The 20841-nt window shown below is 41.3% G+C and overlaps 1 protein-coding gene and 2 long non-coding RNA genes across 3 annotated transcripts in view; 1 reads left to right on the top strand and 2 right to left on the bottom strand.

Annotated features, from left to right (window-relative positions):
* The window catches only part of LOC124258165, a 45486-nt gene extending 30470 nt beyond the window's left edge, over positions 1-15016 (top strand). The window contains 9 exon segments of the mRNA XM_046692224.1: positions 2881-3014; positions 7072-7321; positions 7793-7887; positions 8715-8748; positions 8751-8855; positions 10097-10309; positions 11260-11434; positions 13238-13304; positions 14623-15016. Of these exon segments, the coding sequence (XP_046548180.1) occupies positions 2881-3014; positions 7072-7321; positions 7793-7887; positions 8715-8748; positions 8751-8855; positions 10097-10309; positions 11260-11434; positions 13238-13304; positions 14623-14718 (1169 nt within the window). The 3' untranslated portion in view covers positions 14719-15016.
* LOC124258169 lies at positions 161-19013 on the bottom strand. The gene is made up of 3 exons (XR_006893527.1): positions 18925-19013; positions 6056-6060; positions 161-171 (listed from the first exon to the last, which is right to left on the bottom strand). It is a non-coding gene; the product is annotated as an uncharacterized LOC124258169 (long non-coding RNA).
* On the bottom strand, positions 17065-17550 carry LOC124258168. The gene is made up of 3 exons (XR_006893526.1): positions 17288-17550; positions 17171-17209; positions 17065-17131 (listed from the first exon to the last, which is right to left on the bottom strand). It is a non-coding gene; the product is annotated as an uncharacterized LOC124258168 (long non-coding RNA).
* Positions 19014-20841: the final 1828 nt, after the last annotated feature.

Raw genomic sequence — 20841 nt, 5'->3', positions numbered from 1 at the left:
ATCGTAGGAGCATCACTAGGAGGTATTTAGGTCATTGAAAGAGCCTATAGTTGGAGGTAATTAGGTCATTGTAAGAGTCGAACTTGGAGGTAATTAGGTCATTGTAAGAACCAAACTTAGATGTAATTAAGTCATCATAAGTGTTTGGAGGTAATGAGGTCATCATAAGAGCTTAAGAGCTGAATTTGGAGGTAATTAGGTCATCATAAGGACCAAGCATGAGGTAATTAGGTCATCATAAGAGCCAAACTGGGAGCTAATTAGGTCATCATAAGAGCCAAACTTGGAGGTAATTAGGTGATCGTGCCCTGATAATTAGGTCGGTATATTTATACACTGTGGGGTTAAGTAGGTCATCGTAAGAGCCACATTTGGACATAACAAGGTTATCAGGATTTAATTAAGTTAAAGAGCCACACTATGAAGTAACTAGGTCATTGTAGGGATGTATTTAGGTCATCTTCAGAACCACATTGCCAGGTTGAAAGGCAATGTTAGGGAGGTAACTAGGTCATTGTAAGAGCCACATCATTAACACAAGAAGTGTTTTTTGGGTTTTTTTTACCTTGGGTATTTATTTTTTTATTTATTCATTTTTTCCATGAAACCAAAGTGATTAACACAAGACTTTGCCACTACAGCAGGTAGGCTAGGGTATTTCAGGGGGCATTTCAGTAGGTATGTAAATCATCACCGGAACCAGCAATAAGGTAACTAGGTCATTCTAAGAATCTCTTTCAGAATTAAGTAGGTCATTCTAAGAGCCACTTTAGGAGTGAGAGAGAGAGATTGTTTTATGCCACTTTTAACAATATTCCAGCAATATCATGGCAGGAATGTGAAAAATGTAGCTTCATACATAGTACCCATGTGGGGAATCAAACCCAGGACTTCCATGCAGCCTCTTTTGGAATTAACTAGGTTAGCTGAAGTCTTCATAAGAATTTCAGACAAGTGCCTCAGAATATGAGTAAACCGTTCGTTGTGTTGAGTTGAGTTGAGTTTTACGTCACATTGGCATTATTCCAGCCATGAAGCAGGGGGGGATCCAGGATGTTGGAGAAGGGGGTGCACATATATCTTTTAGTCCCACACACATTTTAAGCACAAAGTCCAAATGAGTTTCTTGAAAAAATAACAAATACAATTCCGTTCGTAGTGCATATAGTGGCTGCCATAACAGTATGTCAGGAAGTATGCAAGATTTCCACAGCTTTGTCATGTCGCAGTCAGATCTAGTTTATATTCAACAAGACACAGACATCAGATATGCCTGTCTGAATACTTTGTTCATTCATATCAAGAATTTTGTAGCTTTGATGATGAATGGCTGAGTTGAAAGTTACATGACCTTCTATGAAAGTGACCTTGAATTTGAGTAAAATAACCAATTTGAATGAGATTTTGGGGGAAACAATATTTTTTTTCAGACTCTTCTTCAATTCATATAATTCTCTTTCTCTGGATACAAGGATATTTACACAACACATTTTCATTGTACAGCTTTTCTCCGATTCTGGTATACCTGAAGCATAAATATTTTTTCAAGTATTACCAAAAACAATTTTTTTGCCTAAAACATCCCAACCAGCCGACCGCCCTACAGCTCAAATACCGGTAGTTTGGAGTGGCCATCAGAGGTGAGGTGAGGTGAGGTGAAATTGGGTTTAACGTCGTACTTGAGAATATTTCGCTCATATGACGACGTGCATGCGTGTGTATGTGCGGCTGCTTTAACTATGACTCCATGGAGGGACATTGGTTAGAATTGGTCATATATAACCGTAAGAAATAACCTTTGGGATCAGGTTGTCAGCATCCATGAATTGACTGATGAATGTCATCACATCCCAATTTGAAAGATTTATACTCATGATATCAGTCACCAGATTGTCTGGACTTTATTTATAGACGGACATTATTGGGAATATTGCTGAATGTGGCTTTAAACAACTAAAGAAACAAAATAGAAAGAAAGAATAAGAAAGAAACATTGCAGAGTACTCTCCTGCAATAACCGTCCTTACAATAATCCTCATAATAATCCAATTTCCGCAAAAAGCCCACCGATTTCATTAAGCATCAGAGTCATGGATTACCTCCCTTGCAGAACTCTTGCATGCCGGTGACGGAAACCTCTGTGTGTTTTGCATGAAGCATTTTCTACTGCACACTGTAGCGTACATCTACAGAATGCTCACCCCCATATAACCAACCGCTTACTATGTGTGCTCATATATAACCAAGGAATTACGACATTTATACAATGCCTGGGGCACTTTGATCATGTTCCTGACGGGGCGGTGGGGTAGTCTAGTGGTCAAAGCGTTGGCTCATCACGCCAAAGACCCGGGTTGAATCCCCACATGGGTACAATGAGTGAAGCCCATTTCTGGTGTCCCCCGCCGTGATGTTGCTGGAATATTGCTAAAAGCGGCGTAAAACCAAACTCAGTCAGTCAGTCATGTTCCTGACTGCGGGACATGGAATATTTCATAATAATAGCAATTATGTGTTTAGTTTTGGCGTCTCAGAATGTTTCCCCTTTTTAAACCAATTTCATACAAATACAATTTTTCAAAAAGCTTTCTAATACTATATTAATAATTCTTTATGTTTAAGTTAGAAATTTAGACATAAATTCTGTCACATTTAGCCAAAAAGGTGTCTGTTATATCAGAATCTGTTTAATAAATTATTTTTTAAAATTGCTTATAGTTTGATAAGACAAACATCTTAAATAAAAATCAATAAATAATAATATATGAATTATAAATTCAAAAACTTTAAATTTTAATAGGTAATAATTCAATAATCAATTTTTAAAAGATTAAATGTATTGTGGTGACGCTGTTCAATGATGATCTGCATTGCCTCCAGGTACTATAAAGAATGTTGTCATGTGGATTGGCAAAGCATTGGACAACCCAAAGAGGAGGTTCAAGGGATTCACACCGCAGGAGTTGACACAAGGCTTGGACAAGCTAGCTGTCAATGATGGCAACAAGTCGAAGGTGAGTAGTCTTGATGGACAACTACAGGGTAGGGGGAAGGAAGGGATGCCCGTCTGAGTAATTCTATGTTATATCTCCCCAGATGATAGAGGATGTCACCACCTCTCTGTACAACCCTGTGTTATATCTCCCCGGGTCATAGAAGATGGCGCCACCTCTATGTACCACCCTGTGTTATGTCTTCCCAGACCATAGAGGATGGCACCACCCCTCTGTACAACCCTGTGTTATGTCTCCCCAGATCATAGAGGATGGCACCACCTCTCTGTACAACCCTGTGTTATATCTCCCCAGATCATAGAGGATGACACCACATCTCTGTACAACCCTGTGTTATATCTCCCCAGATCATAGAGGATGGCACCACCTCTCTGTACAACCCTGTGTTATATCTACCCAGATCATAGAGGATGGTATAAACACCACAGCTATCTCTGTACAACCCTGCATGCAATGGGTTGGCAGAAAAAGTCGAGGAATTTCATCACCGATCATGAAACCTGAACAAAAGGGCGAAGGTTGAACTGGTGCTTACAGCATAGAAATTTTAACTGGGACAATGTGATTTTCTCAGGTGAAAGTTCTGTGTGGCTGTTCCTAATACACTGAAATTGTGGACCAAACAAACTGAAAACCTTTGTATCAGTGCCCAAAGTACAGTCCGAGAAATTTAGCGTGTGGGGTGGCATATCTGTGTTAGGGGCAAGCCCCTCTGTGTATTGAAGGGAATATGAACAGTGGCGGTACACAGATATTCTCGTGGACATTTACTTCCATCTGCTCCGTGTTCTGTGGAAATTTTTGGATTTTCCAGCAGGACAACGACCAAAACATTGTTCAAAGCATTCACAGGCCTGGTTTTGGGACCCAAAATATGGCGTTATTAGATTGGCCAAGCTATAGCCCTGACCTAAATCCAATAGAAAATGTTTGGGGACTTATGAAGGAAAGTGTCAATAAGAAAAATCTGACAAATATTGCTGAAATGAAAGAAGAGGTGGTCCGATATTGGGACAGCATGGACCACGACTTTCTAACTTCTTTGATCAGTAGTATGCCCTGTCGCATTGAAGCCTGCATTGCTGCCCATGGTGACTTGACAAAATACTAACTGTTCACCTGTCTTTGAATCTGGAGTTATGTTCTGCTAATATTCACATTTAATATACTACCCATCAAAAGTTTAGACTCACTTAAAGCACTCACTATATGTTATGTATATGTATGTGGTTACATCGAAGACGAATTTCTCCACCAACTTGGGGGAACCAACTGAAAACCTTATGCAGATGAATTGCACAAGGATGATGCTTCAAATTGCGAAAGGCATGAGCAAATGTCGTGCATGTGAACAGATGCGTTTTGGTGTAAAGTTTTGTTAAGAATTCGCCAATTTTCACAGATTTTAATCATTTACTGAACTCATGACAATAATCTTTTCAATACAATCCTGTGTTATTGTATCTCCCCAGATCATAGAGGATGTCACCACCTCTCTGTACAACCCTGTGTTATATCTCCCCAGATCATAGAGGATGTCACCACCTCTCTGTACAACCCTGTGTTATATCTCCCCAGATCATAGAGGATGTCACCACCTCTCTGTTATATCAACCCTGTGTTATATCTCCCCAGATCTCTAGAGGATGTCACCCCAGATCATCTGTACTCTGTACAACCCTGTGTTATATCTCCCCAGATCATAGAGGATGTCACCACCTCTCTGTACAACCCTGTGTTATATCTCCCCAGATCATAGAGGATGTCACCACCTCTCTGTACAACCCTGTGTTATATCTCCCCAGATCATAGAGGATGTCACCACCTCTCTGTACAACCCTGTGTTATATCTCCCCAGATCATAGAGGATGTCACCACCTCTCTGTACAACCCTGTGTTATATCTCCCCAGATCATAGAGGATGTCACCACCTCTCTGTACAACCCTGTGTTATGTCTCCCCAGATCATAGAGGATGTCACCACCTCTCTGTACAACCCTGTGTTATATCTCCCCAGATCATAGAGGATGGCACCACCTCTCTGTACAACCCTGTGTTATATCTCCCCAGATCATAGAGGATGTCACCACCTCTCTGTACAACCCTGTGTTATATCTCCCCAGATCATAGAGGATGTCACCACCTCTCTGTACAACCCTGTGTTATATCTCCCCAGATCATAGAGGATGTCACCACCTCTCTGTACAACCCTGTGTTATATCTCCCCAGATCATAGAGGATGTCTCTGTACAACCCCATAGATCATAGAGATGTCACCACCTCTCTGTACTCCTTATATCTCCCCAGATCATAGAGGATGTCACCACCTCTCTGTACAACCCTGTGTTATATCTCCCCAGATCATAGAGGAGGATGTCACCACCATCTCTGTACAACCCTGTGTTATATCTCCCCAGATCATAGAGGATGTCACCACCTCTGTACAACTCCTCCCTGTGTTATATCCAGATCTGTGTTATATCTCCCCAGATCATAGAGGATGTCACCACCTCTCTGTACAACCCTGTGTTATATCTCCCCAGATCATAGAGGATGTCACCACCTCTCTCTGTACAACCCTGTGTTATATCTCCCCAGATCAGACAGGATGTCAACATCTCTCTGTACAACCCTGTGTTTTGTCTCCCCAGATCATAGAGGATGGCACCATCCCTCTGTACAACCCTGTGTTATATCTCCCCAGATCATAGAGGATGTCACCACCTCTCTGTACAACCCTGTGTTATATCTCCCCAGATCATAGAGGGGATGTCACCAGCTCTCTGTACAACCCTGTGTTATATCTCCCCAGATCATAGAGGATGTCACCACCTCTCTGTACAACCCTGTGTTATATCTCCCCAGATCATAGAGGATGTCACCACCTCTCTGTACAACCCTGTGTTATATCTCCCCAGATCATAGAGGATGTCACCACCTCTCTGTACAACCCTGTGTTATATCTCCCCAGATCATAGAGGATGTCACCACCTCTCTGTACAACCCTGTATTATGTCTCCCCAGATCAAAGAGGATGTCACGACCTCTCTGTACAACCCTGTGTTATGTCTCCCTCATAGAGGAAGGCAGGACCAATCTTTATAAACCTATCTCCGATTTTCTCTGCAGTAAAGTAGGTTCCTTCCAGAATCCGGTAGACCTCTGCCGTGACTTTGCACCGATCACTTCTAAACCCATGTTTTGAAGTACACGTTTCGAAACCTCATAACAGGTTAAATTTTGACCATTTCATAACCTAGGTTTTGAAATGGTCGTTATTTAAGCTGATGTGAGGTTTTGAAATGACCATTATTTATGACTGATCGTAAAATATCTCATTATTGAAAACTTCCAATATATAGTGGCGATAACTGGTTTCGAACCCGTAACCCTTCGCTCTCTGGCTTGGCGGTTTTATCCTCTAGGCTACGAAGGATCGCTGTGAAGAAAGAGATTGTTTGTCAATATGAACCATGTGTTCCTCACAAGATGAGTACTGCGAGCAGCACATGTGCAGGACACGGGTAGCGTGTGCAGAGTACATGCATTGCGCGTGCGAGGCAAGGTGTTGGCTGCCAATCGCATCTCAGTTAACACCAGCTGTTCCATCATTTGCGGGTTGTTCCATCAATGTTGTTCTGCTCAGTACATGCACTGTTTTACATTCATGACGGTTCATAAGTCGGATAAAACACTCCCCTCGATCTTGGTAAGTCGGATAAAACCAAGGGCTCTTCGTTTTTACAAGCTCGGATTGAAACCCTCCAGCAGCAGGTGTCGGAGCTTGTAAACCCGAGGGCTCTTCGACCTAACCCAAACCTTTTACAAGTATCCAAATTATTCTGTAGTCTTACCGCTCCGTCTCTGCTGCTCTCAGGTTTTACAATCCCGACCAAGACCTCGGAGTCATGCTTTATCCTTTACGTACAACCCTGTGTTATATCTCCCCAGATTGTAGAGGAAGGTACTATTGATCAGTACAAGCCTATGTTATATCTCCCTACATTTAAGAGGATGGTAGCATGTTTCTGTACAACCCTGTATTATATCTCCCCAGATTACAGAGGAAGGCAGCATCCCTCTGTTCATGAAGATGTTGCTAAGCGACAATGAAAAGGAGCAGAGCACAACGGCGCGATGTATCTGGACGCTGGCGTTCGACAAGGATGTACGGAAGGAGCTGCAGGAGACGGACAATCTGATGAGCACCTTAGAGAAGCTGCTTGAGAGTCAGCACAAGGAAGTGAAGAAGAATGCTCAAGGTGCATTGTGGGTTCTCACCGGGAAAGGAGATGCTCCAACAGACAGTAGGTGCTTTTAAGTTTCTCATTACTGTAACCCGTGAAGATCCGGGTTAGAATTGATCTTCAGTACCCCATGCTTGTCGTAAGAGGCAACTAACAGGATCATGTGGTCAGACTCACTGACACATATCATCATATTCCAATTGATTCAATCGAAGTTCATGATGTTGATCACTGGATTGTCTGGTACAGACTCAATTATTTACAGTCTACTGCCATGTAGGGGGAATATTGCTGAGCGCAGCGTTAAACAACAAACGAATAAACAAAACATTACGATAGTATTTAGGTTATTGTGCTGTTGTGGAACTTTGATGTTCTTGTCTTGAAGTAAAAGATTGGTCCCATGAATTGCTTGTTAATTAACCATTTTGCAGTTGTCTTGAACATTGGATAAATACAATATTGATCAGTATATACGTAGGTCTCTCCAACTCAGTAGTGTTTGACTGTATCATTGAGTGTTTGTTGCAGAGACAAAAGGACCCCCACGAGGGAAGAACCACATCTTCATCAGCTACTCCTGGAATGAGCAGGAGAAGGTTCTGGAGATTCGGGACAAACTCAGGGTCAGTCTCCCTAATCTTGTAGCCATATAGTGACCAGAACACAAAAGCTTGGACTACTATATGAGAGTTTCTCGAACATTACTACACCCCCAACTGTTATAACCGTAGATATTGCTTCATGCCCAGCTGTTATAACCATGGAGATTACTTCATGCCTAACTCTCTCGCTCTCTCTCTCTCTCTCCTCCCTCCTCTCCCTCTCCCTCTCCTCTCTCTCCTCTCTCTCTCTCTCCCTCCTCTCTCTCCCTCTCCTCCTCTCTCTCTCTCTCCTCTCTCTCTCTCTCCCTCTCTCTCTCTTGCTCTCTCTCTCTCTCTCTCCTCTCTCTCTCTCTCTCTCTCTCTCTGTCTCTCTCCTCTCTCCTCTCTCCTCCCTCCCTCCTCTCTCTCTCTCTCTCTCTCCTCTCTCTCTCTCTCTGTCTCTCTCTCTCTCTCTCTCTCTCTCTCTCTCTCTCTCTCTCTCTCTCTCTCTCTCTCTCTTTCTCCCTCTCTCTCTCTCTCTCTCTCTCTCTCCCTCCTCTCCCTCTCCCTCCCTCCCTCTCCCTCCCTCTCCCTCCCTCCTTTCTCTCTCTCTCTCTCCCTCTCTCTCCCTCTCTGTCCCCCTCTCTCTCAGCCTTGCTTGTGGATCCCAACCTATATAAATGCCTCTGTCTCTATCTCTCTCTCTCTATCCCTCTCTCTCCCCTTTCTGCCCCTCTCTCTCTCAGCCTTGCTTGTGGATCCCAACCTGTATAAATGCCTCTGTGAAACTTCACCATCCCATAGTGACTAAACTGTACAGACGCCTTTCCATCACAGAGTTGAGGATGTGTCTCTGTTTGTATTTTCAGACTGAGGGTTATATTGTGTGGGTGGATGTGGATGAGATGGGGGATCCACGCTGCAGGCGATGGCAGAGGCCGTGGAAAATGCTGCCGTCGTCCTTGTGTGCATGTCGGAAAAATACAAGCAGAGTCCCAACTGTAGGACAGGTAAGACTGTATATAGTTGTAAAGATAGTAGTATATTTGTTGGCCATCAGAGTCCCAACTGCAGGACAGGTAAGACTATATATAGTTGTAAAGATAGTAGCATATATGTTAGCCAGCAGAGTCCCAACTGCAGGACAGGTAAGACTGTATATAGTTGTAAAGATAGTAGTATATTTGTTGGCCATCAGAGTCCCAACTGTAGGACAGGTAAGACTGTATATAGTTGTAAAGATAGTAGTATATTTGTTGGCCAGCAGAGTCCCAACTGTAGGACAGGTAAGACTGTATATAGTTGTAAAGATAGTAGTATATTTGTTGGCCAGCAGAGTCCCAACTGTAGGACAGGTAAGACTGTATATAGTTGTAAAGATAGTAGTATATTTGTTGGCCAGCAGAGTCCCAACTGTAGGACAGGTAAGACTGTATATAGTTGTAAAGATAGTAGTATATTTGTTGGCCAGCAGAGTCCCAACTGTAGGACAGGTAAGACTGTATATTGATGTAAAGATAGTAGTATATTTGTTGGCCAGCAGGATGTGAAGGGCACAATGCTGTGCATGTGGGTTTAGTGTTGACCTGGATTAGTATTTGCTTTCCTCCACACTAGGGCTAACTGGAGTATTGCTCCCAGCAATGTTAAACCCAACACACTCACTCATGAACTCTTGAACAGACCACAAAACCCACAGAGAATGTTTAGAAACTCCCAAACAGGCAAACAACCAATTGTTTTTTAAGAATGTAGCCTCTTGGAGATACACGACAGGGCCAGATCCAACATTTTGGAGAAGGGGGTAAACATAAATCTTGAAGTGAAAAGGTTAGGGTGAAATGCTCCTCAGGTAACAATTTTTTGGGGGAAAGCGGGATGCGCATCCCCACAACTCCACTCTGGATCCACCCCTGCACAACTATGACCTAAAGTCCTGACCTTGACCTTTTATCAGTGTCAGTATATGAGGTCACCATTCTCCAGAGGGATGCTCTCGGTTCATCATACCCAAGATAGGGGAATTTTATCACTGATCAATTGACTATTACGACTAGTATAACAAAATACCATACCTACCACCATGTATATTCAGTTGTTTGAGTGGCATTTAAACTGGTGTACCCCATCATTCCCCCATATGCTTGAAAACGGTGTAAGAACCTATACCGAAACGTCGCTATTGTTAAAATAAAGAAGTTGATCATCCATAAAGTGTGTCATCTTCAGGTATATTTATTTCTCTCTACAGAGGCTGAGTACACGTTTCAGTTACGGAAAGACTACATCCCGCTGATGATGCAGAAGAAGTATCGTCCCGACGGCTGGCTGGGGATAGTCCTCGGTGCCAAGCTGTTCTTTGATTTCAGCGGGAAATACCCATTCGAGAAATCCATGTCAGGCATGCTCAAGGAGCTGCGAGGTCGTGGTAAAAGGTCAAACGTGCTTCAATCACAATCTTCAGGTGAGAGAAGAAATGAAACCCTTCATCAACATATTTTGAATCTCAGATTTGACTCATATATGTAGCAGGGCGTGGAGTCATCCCACAGATGAAATCCTTACCTTGTCAACTTGCTGATGGGGTTAACCTCTTTGGTCATGTGGACAAGGCGTCCGACTTCGGATCAGAAGGTCCGCGGACTCGGAAATTATTTCGCTGCTACACATAGATAATCCAAGATGAGTCAATAATAATTCCTTCACCTTGCCAGGGACTTTCAAGTTATGAAAAAATATTCAAAGACATGAGGGTGATGTATAATCAGAAATCAATCTTGCAACTTTTTCAGGTTGTAGACAGTAATTGGTAGTGTTTTCAGTCATTTGATTGTGACATCATTGTAACAGATGATGTCTCAAGATCTGCAAAGCATTGTGACACATTTTCATTGTAGCAATATCTCCCAGGAGATATCATATGATATCACTTAAGCGATGGATGTTAAATGATGATGTACTGTCAAAATCAATAATAATGAGCAATATCTCCTTGAATGATATCACATGATATCACCCAAATGATGGATATCAAATGATGATGTACTGTCAAAATCAATCACTTTGAAGTTGAAGTTTGAAACAGAATCTGCATGTCTCCTGACTATAAACTGCATTATTTTTATTTTATTTACCTGTGAAAAAAAGTGACAAAATCTTTTCGATTTTCATATGCAAATTCTGCTTAAAGTACAATTTCTTTGACATTTCTGAATATCATGACCATTTGTTTCTGAAACAGCATCTGATAGTAACATTATCACATGTTCGCATATAGATCACAAACACATGCAAATGCAGGTCAATCAAATGTTCAGCCATCAAATAAGAAAGGTTTAGCCTTTCTTTAGCTGTGTAAAAGTGAAATTGTACATTACAGAATTAAGGGCTCATTGCAATGTCATTTACTTGCAGATCAAGTAGATGCACTAGAAAGTACGACAGAGAACCGGCTAGTGTTTGCCGGCAACCCACACCGTAACACACACCCCGGCACCGAGCTGGCAATACCTCAGGGACACCAACCTATCACACACAACATGTCACGTGACGACGTGCAGCGCTGGCTCGTCACACACCAACTAGATGGGTACGTACAGTGTCGAGGAGAGTCTTCAGTTTTTATTGCATTGTACAGTTATAAGGCACGTTGAAGCGACAAATTCAAAGCTCTCTGTTGTGCTGAAATTTCAACATCTGATCTGGCTTCACACAATGTGAGACAGGGAAAAATAATCAGTAGGGACTTTTTCATGACAATATTTTTCTTTGACTGACTGACTGGCTGAGCTTGGTTTTACTCCGCTTTTAGCAATATTCCAGCAACATCACGGCAGGGGACACCATAAATGGGCTTCACACATTGTACCCATGTGGGATTCGAACCCGTGTCTTCGGCGTGACGGGCGAACGCTTTAACCACTAGGCTACCCCACCGCCCCTCTTTTTCTTTGATGTACTTAACAAAAATATTTTTGGAGATATTTTTTGCAGTTTGTTTTTTGTTTAATGCCGCACTCAGCAATATTCAGCCATATGGCGGCTGCCTGTATATGATCAAGTCTGGACCAGACAATACAGTGATTGACATCATGAGCATCAAGAAATATCATAATCATGTGTCTCGTTTTCTTTTGCAAAATGTATTGCCACTCTGATTTAGACTATTGAAGTGACTACAAATCAATAAACAACAGAATACTAATATTATGTTGTCTGTTAGCCTACTGAGAAAAAACTTTCTTCAATGTTAACCTTGTGCAGCTATTTCAATCAATTGTAATTTGAAACCTCTGATTGATCAAAATGGATCAAATATTTGTCAAGGTCATGTTACCTCACACATAAATGTCGCTTTCTGATTGGCTGAGAGCTCTACTATTATTTTCAATGTACCCCGCTTACAAGCGAGTAACATTTCAATGTACCCCGCTGTCAATGGCAACTCATTTGGTACTTCGTGGTAGTAATTCTTTATCTCGAATAACATTGAATCACGTATGATGTATGGAAATTACCGATGTTTTGCGAATGCAAATCGATGGAAGGGAGATAACTCTAAATCTTTTTTTTTTGTCAGCAAAATCTAGCGATGGCTACAAAAAGATTTGTACCCATACTTCAAACAATTCAAACTTAACATTAAGGTGTTCGGTAAGACAAAATCTGTGTTCACTGGTCCCTCGGGGCACATGGGTTGATGTACCCTTGTGACCAGTGAACAACTTATATTATGTTACCTTCAGTGGAATGAGTGATTTTACGCCGCTTTTTCAATATTCCAGCAGTATCACCTATCTTCAATTGTGCTGCATTGATATGTAGAATTGATATTTATATTTGAAACTGACATGCACTAATCCATGTACAAAATGCCATGGACAGTTGCAACCATTACACCTAAACTAATCATGTCTTCTTCTGTGGCCTGGTGTAAAAATCTTTGTGCGCAGACTCTTTCGGTGTTGCCACAACCCCTAGTGTACAGTACACAACCCTGTGCACTTAAAAGAACCCACGAATCTGTTGGTATATGACCAGATGGTGGCCACATGCATACACCTAGTTGCAGGTACAGCAACATGCAGTAAACTTCGACAAAGTGCTGTGACTATATGTCCCAGTCCACCCAGCTGTGAATGGGAACCTCGTTAGGATGAGAAAGCCACAATAACTCGGTGCGCCTAGTGGCAGCAAGAGTTGTATACTCCCCAGGGAGTTGAGATTGATAATATGATGTGCCGTTGAGATTGACATCCAATGATCGAGGGAAAAAATACCAGCGCCTTGAGCATGCACTAGTGTGTGGATATGTGCGCTATATAAATATCCTATAATAATAATGATAATTCTTCTAGCTTTCTGTTTGATTCACTTTGGTTTTCCTCCTCAGATCCATCGCAGCCTTCAGCCAGTTTGACGGACGGTTACTATGGCAACTAAGGGAAATGAAACAGGAGGTTAGTTTGTTTTTTTGCCAGTATGGATACGACATTTGTTTCAGTGTTGTGTAGCTTGCATAATTCCACTGATCTGTGTTTTGCTGATTTTGCTAATCCAGCGTTTAAAATTCCCGCCTGCCCGACTGTCGGGAACGGTCTACTTTCATCTCGGACTGTCAAATTTCAAAAGTAGCCTGTCCGGTGGTCTGGTAGATGTTTTTACCCCTAACAGTAAATATTTCATAATATCAGACAGGTTCTCTTGTCGTCAGTTTGAGGTGTTTATGATGATTATTAAATTATTTACGATTTGACAGTTCATTTACAATAACCAATCACAACACATGTACTTTCAGTTTACCTAAACTCGGTGCATTGCCTGTTAGTGCTATGTAGTTCATTGCGATGCCTACAAACAGTGACCTGACTAACCTGATTTTGTTTGTTTTTTATTGTTGAAAACCGGACAGGCAAGTTTGTATCCAGACTGGTAATTTTTTAAAGTTACCAGTCCGGCTGTCTGGCTTGGAATTTTGGGAGTTTTAAACACTGGCTAATCCTTACAAGTACTTTGGTATCATGTTCTCAGACTCTCGTGTGTTCTGCCACCATGTTTGAATCCGAAGAAATGTTCTGCTGTTATAATCTTTTCTTTAACATGTACTGCTATCACATTTAAGTCTTTACAAATATTTTGGTGAAATTCATGGAATTGTTCTGCTTTACTGTTCAAATCCTCTCATGTGTTCTGCCATCATATTCAAGTCCTTGCAAATGTTCCGATATCTGCTTGTCCAAATGTACTGCTGTCATGATTAAGTTCTCACAAATATTCTGCTGTCATGATCTTTTCTTTGCGTAGTATTCTGCTGTTTTTATTCTAATTCTAAGTATTGTTCCACTGTCATGCTTAAAACCTCTTACGTCTTCTGCAATATTCTGGCGTCATATTCAAGCCCTTGCAAATGTTCTGATATCTGCTTGTTCCAATGTTCTCATATCTGCTGCCGTCATGAAAAAGTTGAGCAAGACTATACTCACTCACTCACTCACTCACTCACTCACTCACTCACTCACTCACTCACTCACTCACTCACTCACTCACTCACACACTCACTCACTCACTCACTCACTCACTCACTCACTCACTCACTCACTCACTCACTCACTCACTCTGTTTCATGTTACAGGCACCCGTCCTACTCCCATATTCAAATCATCACACATTTGCTGAAATTTTGTTTAAATCCTGTAATTTGTTTTGCAGTCCAGATTGCATTGAATGTTGTTTGATCCTGTTCAAATGTGGCTCATGATGCTCTGTTTCGTGTTCCAGGCACCCGACTATTTCTACCAGTGTCTGGAGAAGAAACTGTCCATGAACCTCATCGATATGCTCCGCCTTGCCTCAGCCCTTGATGCCCTCCACTGAACTGCTCCAAACCAGTTTGGGCTGGTCCAAATGTGCCATAACCAGATCTCAGTGGTCAGGACCAGTCTGCACAAGAACTGACTGATTGTGTGTTTAATATGGAATGGATGTGCTAGCACTATGAACAACACTGAATACACCCAAAGTGCTATCATGTGGAGTATATAGTTATTGATCATTTGTTTCTACTGTAGGATGGGAGGGTAAATGTCACCAATATTCCTACCAGCATCGTAGAGTACGAGTGTAGCTTAGCAACAATATTCTGATTTGTGTACAGACAAAGGAGCTATGAACAGATGATGAGACACAAACTATACATGTGATATTGGTATCTTCAGTGGGTTGGGTAGCCTTGTGATTGAAGTGCTGGCCCATGTCGTCGGTGCCTGGGTTTGATTCCCAATTGTGTGTGAAGATCATTCTTGGTGTTCCTTGTTTGGTTGGAATGTTGCATCACGTGAAAAACAAAATCTCTATCTCACTCAAGTGGATATGAATCATAGGTCCTCTACTCATGATCCAATGACATTATCACATCATGAGTGATAGCAGACTACATGTAGTGGATCAGAAACTAAAACTTAAGTGTGACCTTCAGAAAGGTAGTCGTATTCTTCTGTGGATGAAGACATGTAGCAAGGACTTACCTGTATTGCCTCTGTAGATGGACACTCACGCACAGAAGGAGTTTGCACTCCTCTGAGGACAGAGACTCACAGTCAGATGGAGTCTGTATTCCTCTGGGGACAGAGACTGGCAGCAAGAATAAACCTTTATTCCTCCATTGATGGAGACACAGAAAGAAAGAGTTTGCATTCCTCTGAGGACAGAGACTCACAGTCAGATGGAATCTGCATTCCTCTGAAAATGATGACAGACTCTCAGTCAGATAGAAACTGTATTCCTCTAATGACAGACTCACAGTGAGATAGAATTTGTATTCATCTGGGGACAGAGACTGGTAGCAAGAATAAACCTTTATTCCTCCATTGATGGAGACACAGAAAGAAGGAGTTTGCATTCCTCTGAGGACAAGAACACACAGCACAAAGGTTGTAGATAAAGACTCGCAGAAAGAATATAACTGTATTCTTCTATGGATGGAGCCTTGAAAACAAGAAGGGATATCTATTCTTCTCAAGATGAAGACAAAACAGCAAGAAGCAAGCTGTGTTCCTCATAAGATGGAGAGACAAATTAAGAATAAGAGTGTATTCCTCGATGGATGGAGACACAGATCAGCAAGGAGACTGACAGCAAAGAGGAATCATTATTCCTCTATGAATGAAGACTCACAGAAAAAAGGGATATCTATTCTCCAGTTAGATGAAGACACTCGGCAAGAAAGTGCCTGTATTTCTCTACAGATGGAGACCAAGTCTGTCCAAATGGAAACACATGTTATGCTGCAGCAAGAAGAACGTCTTTCTGTGAATGATTGAATGATGAAAGTTCACCAAGAGTGAAGCTGTATTCCTCTGTGAATGGAGACAAAAGATATCTTGACACAGGAAGGTCCCTGTATTCTGGCCGATATGATACACACAGCAAGGTGATACCTTAATTATTTTGTGATCAAGACAAAGAAATAAGGCTACAGGGAAAAAACCTATAAGAGATCATACCACTGTGAGCAAACTGAACATTACTTATGAACATTAACAGCCTGAAGCAATGACTCAGAAAAGAAACATGGATAATGGCTTAATCAGATGAGACCTTTGTTCCTCAGTGGAAAGGGGAGGTGGGGTAGCCTAGTGGATAAAGCATTTGCTCGTCATGCTGAAGACTCAGGTTCAATTCCCTAAATGAGTACAATGTGTGAAGCCCATTTCTGGTGACCCCCACTGTGATATTGTTGGAATATTGCTAAAACTTGCGTAAAACTAAACACTTTTCAGTGGATCAAGATAAACAAGATCTTACTGCTACATATGAGACCACTTTTCCTCAATGGCGAACGACACACAGAACGATGGAACCTCTATGTATGAATGAAGGCACACAGCAATATACAATATCTGTTCCTCTCTGGATGAGAACACAAGATTGAGTCTATATTCCTCTGTGGATAAAAACACAGAATGATAGAACATATATTCTTCTGTAGATGGAGACACTGCAAGACAGAGACTTTATTTCTTTTGTAGACGAGGGCACATAGCAAGATAGAATGTCTATTCTTCTGTGGACAAGGACTCACATCATGATGGAACCTCTATTCCTCTGCGAACAAAGATACAGCAAGACAGAACCTATATTCCTCTCTGGACAAAGACACAGTAAGATAGAGACTCCATTCATCTGTGGACAAGAACTCTTAGCATGAAGGAAGCTATATTCCTCTCTGGGTAAAAAGACAGCAAGAAGGAGCCCTATGGTTCTGTTGACAATAATACAGCATGGTCATCTCTATTCCTCTGTGAACAAAGACACAGCAAAATAGAACCTCTATTCCTCTGTGAACAAAGATACATGCAGACAGAACCTCTATTCCTCCGTGAACAAAGACACAGCAAAATAGAAACTCTATTCCTCTGTGGACAAAGACACAGCAAAATAGAACCTCTATTCCTCTGTGGACAAAGACACAGCAAAATAGAACCTCTATTCTTCAGCAGACAAGGATGCTCAGTAAGAAGGGAACTATAGTCTTCTCTAGGTTGAAGGCACAGCAAGAAGGGAACTATATTCTTCTCTAGGTTGAAGGCACAGCAAGAAGGGAACTATATTCTTCTCTAGGTTGAAGGCACAGCAAGAAGGGAACTATATTCTTCTCTAGGTTGAAGGCACAGCAAGAAGGGAACTATATTCTTCTCTAGGTTGAAGGCACAGCAAGAAGGAGCCCTATCAATCTGGGGACAAAAATACAGCATGATCACCTCTCTTCCTGTGTGGATGAAGACCTGCAGCAAGAAGGAACTCATATTCCTCTGTTGATGAAAGCCCACAGCAAGAAGTGCATCTGTCCTTTTATGGATAAAGACGAACAAGGGGATACTACAACAAGCATGCTGACAGATTTCAACAATTCTGTCATCATTCAGTGTGTGGCTGACAAATCCTTAAATCTGGATTATTATGTGTTCCGTTTTCAGCTTGAAGCTGTAGGATAGGGATATCAACACAATCATCGGGAAGCTGAGTCGGCACCTGGAGATGTGGTTGGAAACCCAGGGTCGGACAAAGAATGTACAACCGATACAACTGTGGTTGGAATCCCAGGGTCGGCCAGAGATTGTACAACCGTTGTTGGAATCCCAGTGACAGCCAGAGAATGTACAACTGATATAACCCTGGTTGGAATCCCAGGGTTGACCAGAGAATGTACAACCGATACAACCATGGTTGGAATCCCAGGGTTGACCAGAGAATGTGCAACTGATACAACCGTTGTTGGAATCCCAGGGTTGAGTGTCAGCCAGAGAATGTACAACTGATACAACTGTGCTTAATCCCAGAATTCGGCCTGTACAACCGTTGTTGAATCCCAGGGTTGACCAGAGAATGTACAGCCGATACAACCATGGTTGGAATCCCAGGGTTGACCAGAGAATGTACAGCAGATACAACCATGGTTGGAATCCCAGGGTTGACCAGAGATTGTACAACCGTTGTTGGAATCCCAGTGACAGCCAGAGAATGTACAACTGATATAACCCTGGTTTGAATCAACACTTGTCATGCAGGATACAACTGCTGGTTACACTGAAGTCAGACACATGTGCAGGGCACACCAACCTTTTTGCTTGTTTACTGTGCATGCCCAAGATGTTTAAGGACATGGTAAACTGAAGTCAGGGAGGTCGTTTACCATCAAATATGTGTTCAAGTGAGATTAGGGAGGTTGTTCACAATTAATTATAAGATAAAATGAGGTTTGGAAGGCTGTGGACTATCAAAAGTTTAAAATGAGGCTAAGAAGGACGTGGACCTTTAGTTGTTAAACTGAGGTTAGGGAGGATGTGCACTAGTAAATTTGTTTAAATGAGGTTGGGGGGGGGGGATGTACTACAAAAATTGTTAAACAAAATTTGTTAGCAAAATAAAAAATTCTCTTAAAAACTTCCCACAAGATCAGAAGACAGTGTTCGCAAAAAGAAACTGATAACTCATGATGATATAAATAATATAATAACTTCCACAAAATCAGGATCCACTTACACAAAGCAGTATTAGCACTACAACAGAAGTTGTGAACACTTTAGTGCTAAGATGACTTTGATCAAGTGGACCCTGTTCCTCAAAGCAATCTTAGCAAAACAACAGTCATGAGCCTATGTTAACGTATGGGAGTTACAACCATCTTAGCACTAAGATCACAAGAGGACCTTGCGCTAAGATCACTTTGATCACGTGGACCCTGTTCCACAACACAAAGCGATTTTATCACTACAACAGTCATGAGCCGATGTTAATAAGGGAGTTACAACCATCTTAGCACTAAGATCATAAGAGGACCTTTTGCTAAGATTGCTTTGTGGAAACGACCCTAGAATAGACATCTTCTGCACATGTCCTCACACTTGTAATAACTGTATCATCCTAGGAAATGGTCCTACAGACATGTGAGGTCCTAATATGGGATCTACAGTCTTGGTCCTAACAGAGACTGGGGCGGTGGGGTAGCCTAGTGGTTAAAGCGTTCGCTCGTCACGCCGAAGACCCGGGTTCGAATCCCCGCATTAGTACATTGTGTGAAGCTCATTTCTGGTATCCCCTGACGTGATATTGCTGGAATATTGCTAAAAGCCGCGTAAAACCAAACTCACTCACTCACTCACTCCTAACAGAGACCATAAATTTATGTGGTCTCTGGTCCTCGGTTAAGTGTTACGCCTTTTTGAAGTCCCTCAGTTTGTGTTAATCCATCCTCAGTTATGCAGGGAATTTTATGACCATTCTATTATGATAACTACCCTGGACCTTTTCACAGTAAAATTTTTCAGAGGGTAATGACACATCTTCGTCCTTCGTATCAATACCGCGACACAGAATATCTCTTTGTCATGTGTGTTATTTGGAGGGTCTGTTATTTTCAATATTGCCTATTTTTAATTGGACTCAAAACATGGCGTCTCCACGGTATTTATCATACCTGGAGATATGATATCCTGGATATGTGACGATAGTTTTTGAAGCGGTGACGACATCCACTCTAACACCATCACAGGTACTGAAGAAGAGGCATTGCGGCTCCAGTCAGAGAAAGTATGTGAAGTCGGTGAACACCTAGGACATTCTGTGTAACATTTTCCACAAGACTATTATGACGTTTTTTTTCAAACAGAAATATATTTGTATAAAAAATTTCATTTCCTTCTTCTCATCCATCATTGGTGTGAATTCACAAGGATGCTAATATTTGCTGCTCTGATTATATGTATTCTGTGTTTTAGATTTTCTACAATCATCCTTTATAAGCTGCTGTTCTGTTGTTGATGCTGTGTGTGTTAAGTTTAAGTGTTGTTGTACAGGTGTAACCCAAATTTGTTCCCTGTGTAAAAATATCCAGGGACATAATTCATTGAAGAATTTTCTTTTGAAAGATTAGTATTTTGTTTGTTTCCAGAATAAATGCAATATTATTGAAATTTGTAAAGAAAACATGAACTTTTATTGAAGATTTTCAACTGCAATGTTCTTTTCTAAGAAGAATGGGGAAAAAAAGAGGTTTATTTCTAAATGATGATAAATAAATTGTCTGTTTGCAGTATGAGTGAGAGGTTTAAATCTTGAATTTTCATAGATTAAATTAAATTAAATGCTTATTCTTATGTGTTCCAGTCCCCTTATAGTCCTAATTCAAGAAGTCAAACTTTTCTGTGACAGTTTTAGAAATACAACACTAAGCACAAGTAGTCATTTCACTCAGGTCATGTCTTCAAACAATATTTTCAGGAAATGACATAAATTAAATATTTGTGATAATCCTTCATGAAATGATTTAATGTAAAAAAAATATTCATTTCTTTCTTTTGTGAGGTGCTCTTGTGAAGCGTTTTCTTACAGAATTACTTTTAGAAGTCTCTTTTTTGTGAAAATATTTCCAGATTATATTAACCAAAATACTGAGATGCAAACATACAAAGAATGCTAATATGAATTGTTTTACCTCAG

The sequence above is a fragment of the Haliotis rubra genome, unplaced genomic scaffold (genome assembly GCF_003918875.1).
Source record: "Haliotis rubra isolate DU_JTF1 unplaced genomic scaffold, ASM391887v1 Scf685, whole genome shotgun sequence".
In the NCBI taxonomy this organism is placed as follows: domain Eukaryota; kingdom Metazoa; phylum Mollusca; class Gastropoda; order Lepetellida; family Haliotidae; genus Haliotis; species Haliotis rubra.
This window is presented reverse-complemented; position numbering and strand designations above follow the sequence as displayed.